This window comes from Pelodiscus sinensis, chromosome 7, assembly GCF_049634645.1.
Source record: "Pelodiscus sinensis isolate JC-2024 chromosome 7, ASM4963464v1, whole genome shotgun sequence".
In the NCBI taxonomy this organism is placed as follows: Eukaryota; Metazoa; Chordata; order Testudines; family Trionychidae; genus Pelodiscus; species Pelodiscus sinensis.
In genome coordinates, this window is record NC_134717.1 from 36,762,625 (window position 1) to 36,782,493 (window position 19,869).

Here is a 19,869-nt window from a genome sequence, read left to right on the forward strand (position 1 = left end):
CAGCAGAGAGCAGCTGTGCATGTTGCTACTATCTTGCAATGGATAGGGAAGGAACATAGCTGAGTAGCATGCAGGCCAATCAATATCCATTAAAAAGTGATTATATAGATATAACTTGCTTAGATAAGCTGTATAAAAGTGGTGATACGTTGCTCTACCTGGTTAAAAAGCACCAGAGCTGCATTCTTGATTGCTCCAGATTGGTTTTACCCCTGTGAGAAGTAAGAATGGTAGGCAGTGAAGTTCAAGATTTATAGTACCTCTGCTTTTTTTCTCTTTGGAAACTTTTTCTAATTCACACATGGCTTCAAAACAGTAAAAATATATTTGCTAAGTATTTTATTATATTGGCTGACAACATACTGTCTAACACACATTCCTAAGGATTTACTGTAGATTTATAGCTAATATTATTAGATTAATATAAAATATAGGAGTGGTAGCTAATAACTGTTCTGCAAAATTGTTGTTCACGATTAATAAAAATAAACTAATTACATAATACTATAGATAGCACAGATTTTGAAAGTATTTGATAGCTTTAAAGATAAATTTTAACATTTTGTTTTAGCTCTTGGCGGAATATTCTTCCAATTTTTATGTTTAAGTTGTCCACTCTTTATTTAATTGACCATGTGAGTATTTTATCTTTCAGAATTGAAAGCATAAAATCATATAGTCATATAATACTACAGCTGGAAGGAACCTTGAGAGGTCATCAGTTTGAGTCCTGTGAATTCTCAGCAGGACCATGACAATAAGCAAAAAAAGGTTTTCTGTTGTATAGTTTCTTCTTTCATTCTTTTGATAATAGAATTTGCATTTGAATTCTTCTCGAATTTCTATCCAGACGAGGTATGTGAGGTACTATATTAAGTAAAAAGCTATTTTAACTCTATTTTGTGTATATTTGGCTTTCTAAAGTTTCTTGGTCCATTTGGGAAGGAATAGGCCAGTTTGAGGGTTGGACCTTGACCAACAGTGGTATTTGAGACAGTTGCAGACAAGGTCCTGATCCAATTTATCAGTCACTTTGAAGAAACAGATTCTTTGTATGTTACAGTGCCATGTGAGAAGGGACTGGCCCTTTGAACTAGCCAGGTGATAGGGAAAGGGAATTCAGGCTCTTGGTTTGCAAAGCTGTGAACACATTAATCCAGTCATTACAGGAGATATACATATGTGGCTCAGCTATGTCTACACTACAGAGTTTTTCATCCCAGTAAAGTCTGCCATGTCCAGGGAATTTTTTTCAGAGGAGCAGATGCGCTTTTTCGGCATCCCTGTAAACCTCATTTCACGAGGAAGAAGGGATGTTCCAAAAAAGGGTTTTTTCCCAACCTTTGGCCCAGTGTAGATGGGCCAAATGTCAGAAAAGCCTCTTCAGAAAAAAGAAGTAGGAAAAGCTACACAAATTGCGGTTCACAATTTGGGTAGCTTTTTACAGAAGAACAGTGGAGGGTAGACATAGCCACAGTGATATACTGAATCTCCATGGCCAATCACAGCTTTAGGGAGGCAACACCTTTTTTCTTTCTACTATTTACTGATCTTTGGTGAAATCCTGGCCCCATCAAAGTCAATGACAGGCCAATATTTCCTATCCCATCGACTTTAATGTTAATAGGATTTGGATATTGGCAATAACATGGTGCTTATTAAGAAAGGCCCCTGGTGCAGGTTTGCCAAAATGCAGCTAGGTAAGGAAGTACTGGGATGTGCTTTCCCTGGCTCCAACCTCGCAAACCTGCCTGCAGGGAGTGCTCAGCAAAACCTGGGGCTTCCTTCTGGGACTGCAGTCTCATAAACCTGGCTGTGCTGAGGGACCTCACAGAAGGTGAAGGGTTGCGGGCAAGGGCTGTGGCAGCCTCTGCAGGCTCATGGGCAAGATCTGGGGAAGGACTGGCTCCACGCTCCCAGAAGGGACAAGGACAGGGAAAGCAGCCCGGAACACCACTAGAAGCACACCATACCAGACCCTAAGCAGTCAGCCCCCTCTTCCCAGTCCTTGTGCTGCTCAGAGTGTGTGGCATGGCACTCCGGTGGCAAGTTAAAGGGCTAAGGGCCCCAGCCTCTACTGCTGCGCCACAGTAGCAGGGGTGGCAGTTGGGAGCCCCAGTTCCTTTGAATCGCCGAGCCCCAGAGCAACCGCCCTCTTTGTGCACCCTCTCCCCTCCACCTGGCTGTGGGAGGGACAGTAGCAGTGAAGGAGGGTATCAGATTCTACATGCTGGAGTTGCACTGTCTCTCTCTGCATTCTTCCAGGTTGTGCCCTGCTGAGGTACTGCACCCAAGGAAGGAAGCATTGGGACATGCTGAGCCCCAGTCCCCAGAGAGCACACAATATTTTACATAATATAGTAAGTTCCTTGAGCTGCTGTGTCCCTTCCTGCTGCTGCCCTGTACACAGGATGTTTTACAGGGTTGAAGCCAGGGAAAGAATGTCTAAGCACCTCCTTCCCTGGCTGTACCCTCACAAACTTTACTTCCACTTACTGGCAACTGTTGGATAGTGGCAACTTTTGCTGGCAATTTGGGAGTTGCTAATAAGCAGAATCTTCAAAATAGGCATCATCTGTGGTCAGGAATCTTAGAATTCTGATTGATTCAGCCCTTTTCTTCAGAGAGTCATGAATCTGCAGTTGCGAAGTCAGCTTTCCACTAACTGAAAAAACATCTAGAGCTCAGCTCTTCATCTCTGATGAACTAATATTAACCTCTGGCTTAGATCTCCCAGGCTGCTTACTGTAATAGTCTTCTTGCTGGCATTTTAATCCACTTAATATTTGTTAACTGGTGCCAATTACAATAGCTAAGATTCTGAAGTGCATGAAGGTTAACCTTCTCCATACATTGTAGTGATTAGCAGCCATGTTTTGCATTAGGATTAATGTCAAGATGCTAAATTGAATCTGTTTTAAAAGACACCAGTTACATTTTTAAATTAACTTCAGAGGGATAGCTGAGTTACTCTGTAACAGGAAAAATTAAAAAAACAACAAATAGTCTAGTAGCATCTTAAAGACTAACAAAACATGTAGATGGTATCATGAGCTTTTGTGGGCACAACCCACTTCTTCAACGAAAGTTCATGATACCTTCTACATGTTTTGTTAGTCTTTTAGGTGCTACTAGGCTATTTTTTATTTTTAAATTTTTTAAATTAGATAAGTCTAATTTACTTGGTCATCAGCAAATGCAACCTGATTTGGCTTTCTATGCATTTTCAGTGCTGAAATGGATTACTTATATTTTTTTATATGTTTGCTGTTGTGTACCTACTTTATGGAACCTTGAGCCTGGTCAATTAAAAAAAATCCTGCCTTCTTCCACTTTAAACTAAAAGCTTATTCATTTTCACACAGTTCAGCTCAATTATTATCTATGCTCATGGATTCCCTTTTAATTTCCTTGAGCTAAATCCTATTTCCACATCAAGCCCAAATACATAGTCTTGGTGTTAGTACAAGGTGTTGCTCATGAGCTGTATGAAAAGGCATACCATAGTCCAGCATAGCATCAGAACCACTAAGCAACTTCTACTACGTGTTCAAGGCTATTGTAATCTTCTTGGACACTGCATTTTGTGGCATGTTTGGGAGAAAAATGGTTTGTCTGGTGGATCCATGTAATAACAGATTCACTTACCCCAAAAATCACCTTTGCCCTGGGAAGGTGGAATTGTGCTCCCAACAATGGCTCTATGCATCCAGCCCATACTCCACAAAATAGCACTACGATAGTTTCACTATGTTCAGGGACTTGTGTGTTCACAAAGGGACTGGGAAGAGATGAGGCATTTCCCTAGTGTTATTGCAAAGTGATTTGCGATGTCTGAAGGTGCCATAAATATTAGAGCTGCTTTCATTATTGTAAATGAAACAACTTCAAACTGGGCAATATTTTTAAAATGAAGGCCTGAGGCTGACAGCCAAAAAAGGGTGCATGCAGCTGCCCTCTGTGCATGTAAAATTGCATAGACATTTTTATGTGAATCACATTTTCAACTGACATATTCCTAATATTTCAGCATCATATATATTGTGGTATTTTAGGGTCTATAAGGGAAAGGTGTGCTATGTGCACTTAGAAGATGCTACCAAAGAGTGTGGCTTAGATACAGATGGATAGTGACAAAAGAACTGCTATTATTTCCAAGTACATGTAAATGAGAAACATATAGCTGTCTAAATGTTTCTAAGTAAAAAAGGATCTTATTCATTTTAAGAGTACAAACATCGCTTCAATATGTCAGCTGTTGAGACTTTTCTTAGGAAGACGTGAAGAACCTATGGGTACAGTCATGTACTAGCCAAGCTAGTATTATCTTCTCTTATCCAGTGTTTAATTTAAGGTAGGAAGAGTTAATCTCATAAAAGGCCTCTTTTGAGGATACCAGCTGATAAAGAGTTAACAGATTTCTAAGAAAAGGTGTGGTATAACTTGGTGGAACTTGGATGCAGTTTTGAAGTCGAATAGGACATGTATCTGTGAGGTCAATGAATGCAGTATCATGATAAAAGTGAAACTGTTGTAAAATAGAGGAACAATCCTGAATAGTCAACTTCATTTTTCCAAAGTCCCTTGCTGATTGCTCTGAACATTTAGACTACCTGTACTGTAGCCCTGAATCCTTTGATATTCCATCAATAATGAAGAGATAGTTGTCTCTCCAAAGTTAAGATTATAATTTAGTTTCCATTTGAATAACTCTTCCCCTAACATCCTAAAAATATCATTTCCATTTAATATATGGCAGATGTAGGCCAGGAAAAATTTAACCAAATTTGAAATTATTTGGATACCTTACTTTTGAAATATGGGACTCAGAAATAATAGGTAACTTAGAAAGTATGTCGAATATATTTGCCACATTTTAAATAAAACAAATTGTCCTAGAAATTTTGAATGAGATTTATCTGAATAATTTTGGTGAGATTTCTAGAGCATGTAGCCATTTTAAGATGGGAAAGACGTATTTGGGAAGTTATTTATTCACTGGCAAATTAGTCATACCTTTTGTCTTTCTCTTTCTTGTTAAAGTAAGTCTCTAGCACATTTCCTGTGGAGACAGCCTTCAAAAAGAAAGTGGATTGCTAGTTGCACTGTGATTTATCTGGGAGTGGAAAAGAAAGGGTGGGGGAGGGGGAATTGAAGTCCATTTTCTCAGCTACCAGCAGCTGTAATTTCCAACTCAATTACTTGCTCCTACTATCTTCCTAATTTCCCTCCCCTACTTCTGTCATGACTTGTCATTGGAGACAGAAAGTAAAATAAATGTTTCTAGTGCTCTCTCTTATAGTAGCTATTCTTAAAACAGTGGCTATGACACCAGAAAAAAAATGTAGTACCTGAGCTGACATAGTTTCCCACAACTCTTTCTGGACAAAGATATCCTAATAGGTGCTAAGAGTACTCTAAGACCCCAGCATGATGTTTGGGAGAGAGGAAATGATGTGTTACCTCTTACTCCTGGTTCCGAGGTACAAGACCTGCCTCACTCAGGAGTTAAGTTTTCATAGAATCCCTGAAGAGAGAAAGTGGAACAGATGTATATTTCCAGAGGTCTAATTTTTAAACACTGGGAAAAGAGGTACATGTAATCTCCAGCGTCCTGTGTAGGGAAGGCAGAGAGTTTCATCCATATGCTGATGGTTAGGCTAGTGGCAGAAGAATTTTCATAACTTGCTAATCAAGCATCAGAACTATTTCTCTCATACTACCAGCAAAAGATAGGCAACAGTATTTCTATATATACAAAGAGGTACAAGTGAGAGCCAGTGCTAATTCAGAAGGGAAGAATGGAAAGTAATGGGACTTGAGATAAAAATAAATATGGAATTGCTAACTACCATAGCACTGTTCCTTAAGTACACAACACTCATTTATAAGCTGTTAATGTATATATTTGAATGTCAGAGTGCTAACAACTGCTAGTAATAGTGCATAAGCAGAGACTAGCACAAGCAGGTAGACTCCAATTTCCCGTGATATTAGTGATTACTACAGCCCCATGACAAGCCCCCTATACAGAGTGTTTTCAGTGTTTCATATGTTTATGATGATGAATTCTGCAGCTTCCACTAGCCGGCTTCCATCCAGCTAATCTGACCCACTTCTCTCCTTGTATTTAGATTCCTGTATTGACTCTTGCTTGCTGTGCCAGGTTTTCCTCCCTGAAGATTTAATGATTTATCTAAAGCTTGAATCAGGAACCTGGTTCATGTTGATATATTAAGGCCTCAGGGAATATAGAACAGTTGATAGGAGAAAAAGCTTGGATTGAGAGATGGAATAGAGTTCTGGAGCCTGAAGAAGCAAATTGAGGCTAGGATGAATGTAGTAGCCAACTTATAGAAGTCAACTGGGAAGTCAAAGTCCATACAGAACTTCTAGGTAGCTTTACTCTATCCCGTTCCCTGACTCCAAGTCCCCTACAGAACTTAAAAGCCTTCCTAGTTCAGAAAAATAATTTTGTTAGATTTGAGGAAAGCACATATCATTGTATTTATCAAACAACCATTAAAAAGAAGGAAATTTAGATGTAAGATTTAACTTGATAGTATTCAAAACATATGAAACTTTGAAAAGATTCAGGCAATGTCACACAAATAATCTTAAATGAGGAAAAAAAGAACTCTCAGGCAAACTTGTCCATTAGCTCACTGTTGAACACAAAAAGTACAATGGCTTATTCTTAATCTTTGAATGGGTATGCTAACTGGCCTTCTTTAAAATTATGTGAAATTTATAAATAAAGACATACACTTATATTGTGACTAATGGAATACCTTTCCATAAATCATATCTGAAATTGGCTGTTGCTGAAATATATGGTAATCTTTGAAATCATAGGAGCTGCATGATTAACTGAGAGAAACTGGTTGAGTGTATAACATAAAAAGAAGTAAATACAGAGATTATCTGCAGATAATGGAAATATTGTAATTTATCCTGGAATACAGAAGTATCTATATATTTATGGACAAGAATCAGTGAGTCCAAAGGATCATTAGAAATAATATATCTTTGAGATAGAAGTTAGAAAAGAAGTTAACAAAGTGGAATGAAATTGGAACACAGAATGACCATTAAGCTAAAGACCAAGTTAGTGACATTGAAGCTGGAATTGATCAAACCTGTCATCAATATGCTAATACAGGTAGCTCAGACCTTGACTTAAAAGACTCTTCAGGGTATAATGGGAATGAAGAAAAGGAGGAGTGAGGTTCTAGGGAGAGACAGAAAGAAGTTTCTCAAAAGTCTTAAGGTCACAGAACTGGTGATGAGAAATTTGACATGCCAGTGTAAGAGAAAAAAAGGGTTATGAAACTAATTGACACAGCATGCTGAAGCTCACATTAAACTGAAATAATTAGGTCTGCCTAGGTGAGTGTATAGAAGCTTTAGCTCTAACTGTGAATTTGGTACCATTTAGCTCTGTTCTTCTTTCAGTTTATAAATACATTTTATTTTATTTGATATTTTTTGGATTGTTTTTTAGATGATTTTTTACAGTTCATCCTGATGAGAAGTCTTTCAGGAAGAAGAAATTAATATGGCAGCTTGTGCTTAAACCTTACTTGGGTTCATATTCAAAACTGCCAACCAAGGCATTTCAATACTAAGTATACCATAAGCTACATGTCTTCTAATCTTTTCCATCTACGTACACAGATTTTCTCCATCCATGTGTGGAATAAATGTTAACGTGCCTCAAGGCATGTATAAATGTGCACTACTAGTGGAGACACCTAGTTGTGGGTGCTCTGCTAATCAGCTGTGCAGAGTTTGAATCTCTCCTAAGTAGCTGCACTAGCAGCTTACAAGGAACCCTGGCCATAAGGGACAATTGGATCTCCGGCTGTGGTGAACCTAAACCATAGAAAGAGGCTGACAAGTTTGAGGGGACAAGGTGGCACATAATTATTTCTCATAGTTCAGTACAGTTCCAGGTGCCATCATTTATACATACATCATTAAATACTATAGCAGACTATCCTCCTATACATAATCATAAATGTTTAACTCCTAAGTAGAAGAAAAGCAAAACCTATTGTCATGATGAATCATCACACATATTTCATACTTTCAACACTCTGCCCACAAGCATACAAGAACCATGTCTATTCTACATTGAGGATGTTTACAATCATGGATTATAGTCTTCTTAAAATCTTGTGTCTTCTTTTTACATAATAGCCAACACTTAGTTACAGTAATAATAGTTCATTTTTTTCATGTAAGCTACCATTACATCTATATACAATGTAATGGTTAGTCTACATTCAAGCACGGTTTTTTTCTGATTCTAGTCTAAATGACACTTCAGAAAGGATATGGAATACTTCCTATAAGTTGGTCATATTCTCAGAACTCAAACTCTTTATTAAGAATATTTACAATATTTTCCATCTGATCTACATATCAATCATTGGTCTATTTATACTATGATGTATTACTGTTCATCTTTAGGAACTGCTCACACACACATTTTTTACTTTCGTGTGTGTGTGTGTGTTTATATGTACACGTGAAAGTAAAATATATATAATATAAAGTAAAAATATATATAATATAAAAATTTGATTAGGTATGTGCAGGGAGATACCACTGAGTTTTCAATTGTAATACTAAAGGGCCTTATGCAATACTCAGATTTCACAAGCTCTGATTATAGTTATAATCACTACTGAAATTATGTTATATGAAATTTGCATCATGTCCTAAAATTTTACATTAAAAAAATGGCCATATTTCTAAATCACATAACTGGCATAATAAGTAAGATAATAAGTAGACTATTTCTTTTTCTATTTTCCGGTCTTACAATAAAAATATAGCATCTAAGGCTAAGGGATATTGATGCATCATTAGGTAAATCAGTGCCAAATTATCATACACGTTACTCTGAATATATAGTATTTTTTATAAATAGAGTAAGAGATTTAATACATAGCATAAGAGTAAAACAGTACTGAAAATCAAATTAAATAATGAATAAATAAATGTGTAATTATTTATTTTTCAGTTATAAAAAAATCCTACCTCTTTGCTTTCTTCCATCTCCGACTCACTGCTAAACTCTTCTGTGTTTAAATTTTCAAAATCTGATTCTCCAACAGCAATAGGCACTGTCACAGTGAGGCCTGGATTATTTATGAATGACATATAATCATTTTCATCCATTACATATTTTTCCACACTACTGCCTGTTCCTACACCACTGGTTGTTCCATTCCCATCTCTAAGATAATTTAGATCTTTGCTTATTTCAACAACTGTGTGGTTGGAAATGCAGCTCTCTTTCTTGTTTAGCTCTTCAAGTGCTTTGATTTCCTCTAATGCTTTTTGCTTTCTAACAAAGGCTTTTTGGACAAATTCCTGTAATTTTTTTTTCACATAATCTATTCCCTTCTGAATCCTTGCAACAGCAATCTGAAGATTGTTCATTTCATTATCATCATCTGTAGCAGCAAGGTTATCTGAACTAAATGAACTCAGCAGCAAGGCCAGAAACAGGTTCAATACCTAAAAATGAGAAAACATAGCTGTATTATATATGTGCATATAAGAAATTAGTTTTTGTAAAGGACTCTTTCAAACTGAAAATTATGCATACTATATGTTTTAAAAAATAAACTTCTCTAATTTATTTTGGATAATCTAATAACAAACTATAGTAATATTCTTCAACCTGTCATCTGAAGAAGTGGGCTATACCCACGAAAGCTCATGATACCATCTACATGTTTTGTTAGTCTTTAAGGTGCTACTAGACTATTTGTTGTTTTTTAAGTTTTCCCTCTTAGAGCCTAACTCAGCTACCCCTTTTTGTTGTGTGCTTTCCATCTTTACCCCAATAAGGAAAATTAATCAGTTTAGCATCCATATTCTCACATGCTAGTATATTGCTGTTGTGCTTGACAATGTTTTTTAATTTAAAAATAATTTTTAAAAGTTCTGGGCAGTTGTATCAAACAGAGCACTGAGGCAGAATGCTGCCCAAACTCTTTAGAAAGATCTGGTAGAATTTAACAACGAGACAAATAGGATTCTACATGAATTATTCTAAAAATCTATATAATTTAATGGCCAAATTACGTTCTCTTTTGATTGTCTAATCAATCTTAAGACATTCTAGCAGGAATATAATTTTCATTTAAATTTTATAGGATGACTTAATAACTATAAAGAAGGTTTACATTCTTTATTGCAGCCTTCAGTACTCCCATAAGGAGTATTTTAAAACTTTTACTTTTTAAAATTAATTGCTTAGAATACCACTAAGCATATGAAAAATAAAATGATTGTATCTTTCAGTTTTGCTCATCTTTTCATTTAACACATAGTGATTTCCTCTGTTTTTCTAAAGGAATTTGGAATTATAATGGCTTTATTTGTTTGCCAGTGATTTGTCTAGTATCTGAGAATGTTATTTATTATTTATCCTTTTGACTAGAAGATGGTACACAAAAAGACAGAACATTTTTATTATTTTAGTTTATCAAAGCATTTCATAAACTCAGGCTATTTTCTTTTAAATGCTCATAGCAATAGATAATTATGTGTCATTTAGGGTGTGTCTATACTGCAGGGCTTAAATGAAAATAAACTACGCAAATTGAGCTATGTCAATTGCATATCTTATTTTGTAATAGGGAGCCTCTACACAGCACTTATTTCGAAATAGATCACTCTTCCTCTGACTTCCCTTACTCCTCATACAATAAGGCTACGTCTACACTGGCCCCTTTTCCGGAAGGGGCATGTTAATTTCAGCTATCGCAATAGGGAAATCCGCGGGGGATTTAAATATCCCCCGCGGCATTTAAATAAAAATGTCCGCCGCTTTTTTCCGGCTTTTAGAAAAGCCGGAAAAGAGCGTCTACACTTCAAAGTAGGAATAAGATCCTCCGGAAAAGGGCGCTTTTTCCGGAGGATCGGGGCCAGTGTAGATGCTCTTTTCTGGCTTTTCTAAAAGCCGGAAAAAAGCGGCGGACATTTTTATTTAAATGCCGCGGGGGATTTAAATATCCCCCGCGGCATTTAAATAAAAATGTCCGCCGCTTTTTTCCGGCTTTTAGAAAAGCCAGAAAAGAGCATCTACACTGGCCCCGATCCTCCGGAAAAAGCGCCCTTTTCCGGAGGATCTTATTCCTACTTTGAAGTGTAGACGCTCTTTTCCGGCTTTTCTAAAAGCCGGAAAAAAGCGGCGGACATTTTTATTTAAATGCCGCGGGGGATATTTAAATCCCCCGCGGATTTCCCTATTGCGATAGCTGAAATTAACATGCCCCTTCCGGAAAAGGGGCCAGTGTAGACGTAGCCTGAGAGTTACAGGAGTTGGAGTGAGAAGTCCTCCAGCTTGATAGTATTTTGGCACTATTTCAAAATAACTGCCTGATGTGTAGATGCCGACTAAGTTATTTTGGAATAACACTAGTTATTTCAAAATAGTGTTGTAGCGTAGACATACCCATAGAGGGTGAGGGATATGGACTTGTTTAACCTATAGAAGAGAAGAGTGAGAGGGGATTTGGTAGCAGTCCTTAACTACCTGAAGAAAGATTGCAAGGAGGATGGAGAGAGGCTGTTCTCAGTAGTGACAGATGGCAGAATGAGTAGCAATGGTCTCAACTTGCAGTGGGGGAGATCTAGGTTGGATATTAGGAAAAACAATTTTATTAGGTGGATGCACTGGAATGGGTTACCTCTTTCAACAGAGGGATGTAAATTAGACACTTTGAAATTGCAAATGAAGCTGGGGTTTGAATTTCCTGGGCTTCATTTGCATAATTGCATCATGGCACTCTTTTGAAAAAGTGCTATTTTGAAAATGAAATTGCTACATTAGAGAAATGAATGGGGGTAGGCCATGTTAATTTCCATAGAATCTCTTTCTATGGGTATGGCTGCACTGTGTTTTATTTTTCGGAAGAGGTATGCAAATAGTGCTCGCATTTCCATATCTTCTTCCTTTTTTTCCTGGAAGAGGCCTTTCTGCCATTTGGCCCCGTCTACACAGGGCAAATATCAGAAACAGCCCCTGTTTTGAAAGTCCCTTCTTCCTCATAAAATGAGGTTTACAGGGGCTTTCGAAAGAGGGTTTTTTTCCCGACATCTGGCCCCATGTAGACGGGGCCAAATGGCAGAAAAGCCTCTTCTGAGGAAAATAAACAGAAAAAGGTATGCAAATGTGAGCGCTATTTGCATACATCTTCCAGAAAATAAAACACAGTGTAGCTGTACCCCTCAATATATTCAATAAAATATATGTCCAAAAGATGATGATAATATCAACAAAAAAGGAAAATAAAATTTCACAGTTGGAAACACACTTTTTTCAAAAGTTCAAAATTGGCCAATTTAATTTACATTGGGCAAAAACTTGGCACTCTAGCTGTCAGCTTTGATGCAGATTCTGTTCTGAAAATACAGCTAATCATTATGCCATTTTTATTCTTCTAGTTTGTCATAAGATAGTTTAAGGCAATTTTAGAGGACTCGGCAAATGGTGTAATTTTGAAAAAGAAGTTTTTCAAGCACGTGATAGATGCAAATGCATCTTGCTCTGAAAGTCTGTTACTTTTTGAGGAGATATATTATAAAACAATAGCCAACTTTTAAAAACTTGAATACCAATTTAGATATCTACAGTAAGGCATCTGAATCAAACATATAATACACAATTAAGTACAATTAAATGATGTATTAAATGTAATTGTGTATTTTTATTAATTTACCTTTTAATCTCAGTTAGTGTAAATTAAAGATGTTATATAATCTATGCAAGGCCTTGAGTTTACAAGGACATGCTAGTATTCTTCAGAGTATATATTTTCTAGTCGAGGGAGACAGAAGGGATAAAAACTGACAACCACAGAGAGCCAGATTATGTCTTCATGCACAATTCTGAGCAAGAAGTGCAGTATACACAGCACCAGACCAGATTCATAGATTCTATGGTCAGAAGGAACCATTGTGATTATCTAGTCCAGTGGTCCCCAATGCGGTGCCGCGGGCGCCATGGTGCCCGATGTGGCATTTATGTGCATTTGCCGAGTGACCAGGGCCAGCCATTCTTGCGCCTTGGGCCCTGGGCCCCTGCTCTGGGCGCGTGGCGCATGCGTGGCCCTTGACCCGGGCGCATGACGCAGGCACGATGCTGGCCCCGGGCACACGGTGCAGGCACAGCCCCGCCCCCAGACGCACGGTGTGTGAGCGGCCCCACCCCCAGGCGCCCAGCAGCCCCAAAAGGTTGGGGACCACTGATCTAGTCTGACCACCTGTACAACACAAGCCAGGGGCATACACAAGGAGTGACAAGCAGGTGCATGTCCCACCAATTATTGGTGGGGGATGCAAAACCCCTGGGGTCCCTGGACCCCAGTAAGGGGCAGAGAACTCCACTTCCTGGGTTGTGGCAGGTAGAAGGAGAGCGCTCCTCTCCCCTGAGGTTGTGGTAAGAGAGTATATTTTTCCAGCCCTGTGGGGCTATGTATAGACTACGGAGTTTTTCCGGAGGTATCCCGGAACAACTCTGCTGCATCCAGGGAACACATCTGCTTGTCCGACATTTTTTGTGGAAGAGAAGACATGTTCTTTTGGAAGCTCTGTATTTCTCATTTTATGAGGAATAAGGGCTCTTCTGAAAGGGCTCTTCCCAGTGTAGACAGGCCAAATTTCGGAAAAGCCTTTTCCAACAAAACTATCTGAAAGTTACGCAAATTGCAAAGTGCAATTTGTGTACCTTTTACCGAAAAAAAGCGGCCGTCTAGATATAGCCTGGCTGAAGAATTTCTGCTTTCTCCGCTACAGCCGAGGAGCAGGAGGAGGTTCTGCCATAACGGCAGGGGACTGGACTCAATGACCTCTTGAGGTCCCTTCCAGTTCCAGTGTTCTATGATTCTGCACCCCTCACCAGAGTTCTGGGACTGGAGGAGTTTGTTTCTTCACCAACACTAGAGGAGTTCTGCATTCCCCATCTGTGGCCTCCCCAAAGCAATCAAATTTAAATTAATATTCCTGGCCCTGACACAGGTCATATAATCTCCCCCAAATAATACTTAGAGCACATCTGTTACAAAAACATCAAGTCTTGATTTAAAAATGACATATAAAAGAGAATACTCAGTGACCCTGGGTAAAATGCTCCAGTGGTTAATTATCCTCACTGTTAAAAATGTACACCTTATTGCTAGTCTAAATTTGTTTAGCTTCAACTTTGTGATATTGTGACTAAGATAGCACTTCTGAGTTAATTATTTGCTGTTCACTCACTACATACATGGGACTAAGTGAATGTGCATTATCTGCTTATTCCTGCATGCCTGGACCCAATCTGTGGGCTGTTCCTCTCTCTCTCTCCTATGGGTGGGCATGTATTCTGAGTCACAGTCTAATCACAGAGAGCTTTTCTTTTTTTTACAAAGTAAACATGGAAAACCTTTATTTGTTAAGTATTACATGTACTTTTTTGCCTGAAAATGAATATCTGAAAAATTACATACCACTAGGTTTCCAATGACCATGACCAGCATGAAAACAATAAGGCACATGGTTTGGCCTGCAACCTCCATACAGTCCCACATAGTCTCTATCCATTCTCCACACAACACTCGGAATACAATCAAGAAAGAGTGGAAAAAGTCATGCATGTGCCAGCGTGGAAGTACACAGTCATCAGAGATCTTGCAGACACATTCCTTGTAGCTTTTGCCAAACAGCTGCATACCAACCACAGCAAAAATGAAGACAATGATGGCCAGCACCAAGGTCAAATTTCCTAAAGCCCCCACTGAGTTACCAATAATCTTTATCAGCATATTTAGCGTTGGCCACGATTTTGCCAATTTGAATACTCGGAGCTGAAAAACAAGAGCAAAGGAGTATTTTTATTACTAATTACAAAAGAGCTCTGAATGCGTGTCTTGCATTTCTATCTATAAATACTTCTATATTGTAAAATATTTCATTTTATAATTTTAGATATAGTTTACCCAACATTTTTGTGGATGCAGGCTACACTGTGTTTTGTAATTGAGAGCCTCTATAGCCTGTTTCCAATTTAAGTTTAGAAAATATAAATATAACTTTGAAAATGAACTGAAAGCCAGGGTGTGAGACTATGGCTTATAATAATACTGGTAAGAGAACTAGAAATGGATTTTTAAAAAATGTCTGAATAACACTTCAACTGATAAATCTTAAGACTGTTAAAATTTTCTCAAATATTTAGGAAAGTCTAATGGATTATCTGGGAATTGAGAAAGACATGGTGCAGTGAAAGGAAAGGAAAATTGCATATTTAATATGAAAAAAATTGAATAAGGGTTACATTTGGTTAGTTTACAGCAATGTATCCTCCTTCTGGATGACTCATGGGAAGAACCTAGAACATAAACAACTGTGTGATGTATTAGCTCATCTTTCATACTATATGAATCAGTTTGAATTTACCTGTAGGGCTCCACTGACACCCTTTCCCTTTTTGATGCTCTTCCAGATATTAATGAGCCATAAATAGACTTGGATCCACTTATCTGAGAGATTATCCACTAGGTAACATTTCCTGTCTGATCATGGGATTAAATAATCCTTGCCAACCACCTAAAGGTGTGTTTAGCAGAGGGTTTACACCTCTGAAACCTGTTCTCTCTAGATATATTTGAGAGCCTATTTTTGATGAACTTCTAGACAATGATCTGTCTGAATCTGTAATGAACTTGAAAAATCATTCTGAGAGGTATGTTTATTTTACTTAAGTGTCAGTTTTGAAACTGAATTATTCTAATTTAAAGGATCACATTATAAACTATACATAGCTCTTGAACACGTGGGAAAATAGAAGAAAGATCACAATATAAAAATCTGTACAGTCTGTTGTGACCCTCCCTCAATCAAGCCCATGGAGCCTAGCAGAGCTTGGCAAGGTATCTGAGCCCCACCAAGTGGAAGTTAAATCAGTGAGCACATATAATCCTTTTACTTTTATTATCTGCAAAAACTGCTGTGGGCAGTATCTCAATTCGGAGCTCACACAGAAGGCATTTATTTGGTGGGTGGGGCCTTCTGTGGGGGAATGTGGAGGATTTTTACCATTTGAACCTCTTCACAGAGTGGAATATGCTACATTCCATAGAAGTGCACACAGATTTGCCACTGGGGAGGCAAAAGGGTAACTGCACTGGGGTCAAGCAATTCAAAAGCACCCAGGATTCCTGGCCACTGCTCCTGCAGTATCTGGAGCCCTGGGCCCTTTAAACTGCAGCTAAAATGCTGCCCAGAGCACTCCAGACAGCTCTAAAGGTTAGCAGGGGCTAGAACTCTGCACTCTGGGTGTGTCTAGACTACAGAGTTTTGTCGACAAAAGTGGACTTTTGTCGACAAAACTATACCTGCGTCTACACTACCGCTGAGTTCTGTCAACATAATGTCGACAGAACTCAGCAGTTTTGTCGACGCTGGTAAACCTCATTTTATGAGGCATAACGCCTTTTGTCGACAGAGTTCTGTCGACAGAAGGTGTTATTGCATGTAGGATTGTGTCTAGACTACAGGGTTTTGTCGACAAAGCAGCTTGCTTTGTCGACAGAACTGAATGTAGTCTAGACGCTCTATGTCGACAGAAGTTTTGTCAACAGTATCTGTTGACAAAACTTCTGTCGACAAAACCCTGTAGTCTAGACGTACCCTCTGAGGGCTGGTTGGACTGGTCCCACACCTTACAGTAGCATGGAGCTGGACCACCCTGCCTTGCCCATAGGGCTCATCGAGGCTGTCAGCTCTCCTCAGTGCACGGTAGTTTACAGTTCCCCATATCAGATGTAGTGTTCAACCTGAAACAGCTTCACACTGCTCTCAATATAGGGCAAGATCTTAAAGGAATGATCTAGTCTTAATTAACAGGGGATAAACTGTAAAGCAATGGTTTGACAGTAATAAAATGATCCCCATTTAAAAAACAAAATATTTTCTGTCAGTAAGAAAATTATGGTATTCAGCATTGTTAGATGCCACAGCAATGGGTATCTTAGAAAAACCTAAGCTAGATAGTACGTTCCTATTTTTAGTATTGTAAAGCAAAATAGGTTTTCAGATACTACTACATGTGATAACAGATAAAATTGCCTTTTTAATAGTGTCTTTTGTGGGCTCCAATAATTATATGTATTTAGGCCTAGAAAAACATGAACTTTGGATATAGGCTGATGTTAAAAAAAGCAGACATCTACAATGGTACCATATAAATATTTCAGTGAAACATACATTCTTAATTTAGGTTCAAAGTCAATACTTTGTTATGGTATTGTGTTACATCTAATGGAGATCACTGTAGTTGTTGGTACATTTGACCTTTCTTGCTTCATCCTTTTCCCACTGGGGCAAATGTATTACTAATTGTGAATAGAGGCGAGGAAATACAGAGAAGGCAAAATGTTTGAAAGCCCGGACTTAATAATTTTGTGGATTTTTTTATAGTTGTATTAGTAATTAGATACTCGTACAACCTTAACTAGCTTTTAATAAATGTATTTAATTGGGGAAAGACAGATGGATAATGTACATTTATAAACATATATCTTATATATGTATACTCAATAGATACATCTACAGTACTGCCTTATAAATTTATATGCCTGGATCTTATATTCTGATATCTTATCTCTAAAATATATTTTATTACTCCAACATTTGTTGCATTGTTGCTACACAGACTGGAAAAGTACCATGATTTTCTCTCTCCCCTGATAGATTAAATTATTGACCAACATTTAAAATGTTATAGTATCTCTCTCTGTTAATTTAATCAGAGTTATAAAGATTTAAAAACTTGCTTCAATAAATTTTATTGAGAACCTAAAATGTATAAAAGGCCAAAAATATAGAGATGACATATGTATTGGTACCCACATATTACGAATAATGGACAACATCGAAGAGGTACACATTCTGAACCCATCTAAAAAATAACGAGTAGTCTTGTGGCACATTAGAGAATAACAAAAATATATATAGTGTTAGTCTTTAAGGTGCCATGGGACTACTTGTGATTTTTAAAGTTATAGATTAGCAAAGCTACCCCTCTGAGACTGTCTAAAAAAATTAGGCATGTGCAAAAAATATGCATGGTTGCTCTCACAAATATATTATATTTACTGGCAATGAAGGCAAATATAGACAAAAATTAAGCATGCCTTTCTGAGTGATTGTGAATGCTTAATTTTTAAAATCTGTAACGATCATAATAATAAATATGTTTTTAACACAAGGTTCAAGTGACATATAAAAACTTCATGTATTTTAATCTCATTTTTATATTTTTCCCATAAACTTTGATAATTGATATTATTATATTCTTCTACTAGTATTATTGTCCATCACACTGTGTGAAAATACAGAGATTTTTAAAATATGCCATGGAAACACACTATGGCTGAATTTATAACCTATACATAAAACATGTAAAGTTATTATTAATATATTTACCAATCTGAATGATCGGAGAACTGATAATCCTTCAACATTTGCAAGACCAAGTTCCATTAAACTAAGGCTGACAATAATACCATCAAAAATATTCCAGCCTTCTTGGAAATAATAATAAGGATCCATGGCAATTATCTTTAAAACCATTTCTGCCGTGAAGATCCCAGTAAATACCTAAATGAAAAAAATAATTAATTAGTCTAATTCTACTGGAAGTTGGATTAAAAAAATGTACTCAAGTCCATTTATAAACAAACTGTAGACTTATAGACTTTAAGACCAGATGCCAACATCACACTAAACTAGTCTGACCTTGCATGTTGTAGGCTGCAGAATAGACCCATGACCTCTGGATGAGTTACTGAAGTCTTCAAATAATGATTTAAAAAAATCAAATTATAAAGAAGCTCCCCCTGCCATTTACACTAGGCTATACTTGCAAGTGACATGTATCCAATGCTTCAGGGAAAGTAAGATTTAGGATTTTTGCTAGTCTGTCCAAGAAGAAAATTCCTTCTCAACTCAACCAAATATGGCACTTAGATCCGGGACATATGGGCAAGACCCACTAACCAGTCACCCTCAGTCTATAATTGTTATATGTAACAGCTTGTTATAGATCTACATAGTTCTTTAATATTTTCACACACTAATATTCATTAAATAAAATCAGAGACTGAAAGACTTTACCTTGTGTCATTTATTTACTAACTTATATTTTATGAGTTAGTGCTTTCAGCCCAAATCCTACAAGATACAACAAATAACAATAACACAAGAATTGACAGTAATTTGCATCCTTGCTGGCACTCTCATAAGAGAGAGTGAGTCTGAACTAACTTCCCTCTAAATGCGGTTTCTTCAGGTGAGAGTGGAAGTATGGAGATGGAAAAGAAGAGAGAAGCTTCCTCTCTTGGGCCATAGCTGTTCTGTGGATAGAAAGAGAGGGCTCCATCCTTTAGTACTGCCAATTTAGCACCTTCTGCGAGTTCCACATTCATGTGGAAAAATGTGGTTCAAAATATTGAAGGGACCAAGGCTTAAACATCAAAACCCCCATTGATTTTAGGGGAACCAGGGGCTTCACTTCTAGATCACTTCAGTACTGTATCTCAATAAGCAGCATGAAGAGTCCTAGTAAAAGGAGGTGATTCTGAAGCAAATTATATAACGTCAGATATGTTTTAGTATTCTGCAATATCACAGAAGTGTGTGTAGGATTTTACTAGTTATCTACTGAGACAGGAATTGTAATTCTGCCACCACACTGTGATTGTGCAGTTCATCTCACTTGCTCTCAGCTCCACAACAGTTAATTTTATGGCAGCAATACTTTCAAACCACTATGCAACTGTGATGCTGTGGGTGACTGCACCT

At 37.6% G+C, this 19,869-nt stretch overlaps 1 protein-coding gene across 2 annotated transcripts in view; it reads right to left on the bottom strand.

Moving 5' to 3' along the window:
• The window catches only part of LOC102446421 (sodium channel protein type 3 subunit alpha), a 138,354-nt gene that overhangs the window by 55,813 nt on the left and 62,672 nt on the right, over positions 1–19,869 (bottom strand). For both annotated transcript variants that reach the window (XM_006137327.4, XM_075933519.1), the window contains 3 exons: positions 18,493–18,666; positions 14,514–14,870; positions 9,049–9,531 (listed from right to left, as the gene is read on the bottom strand). In XM_006137327.4, the coding sequence (XP_006137389.2) occupies positions 9,049–9,531; positions 14,514–14,870; positions 18,493–18,666 (1,014 nt within the window). The remainder of the gene's footprint in view (positions 1–9,048; positions 9,532–14,513; positions 14,871–18,492; positions 18,667–19,869) is intronic.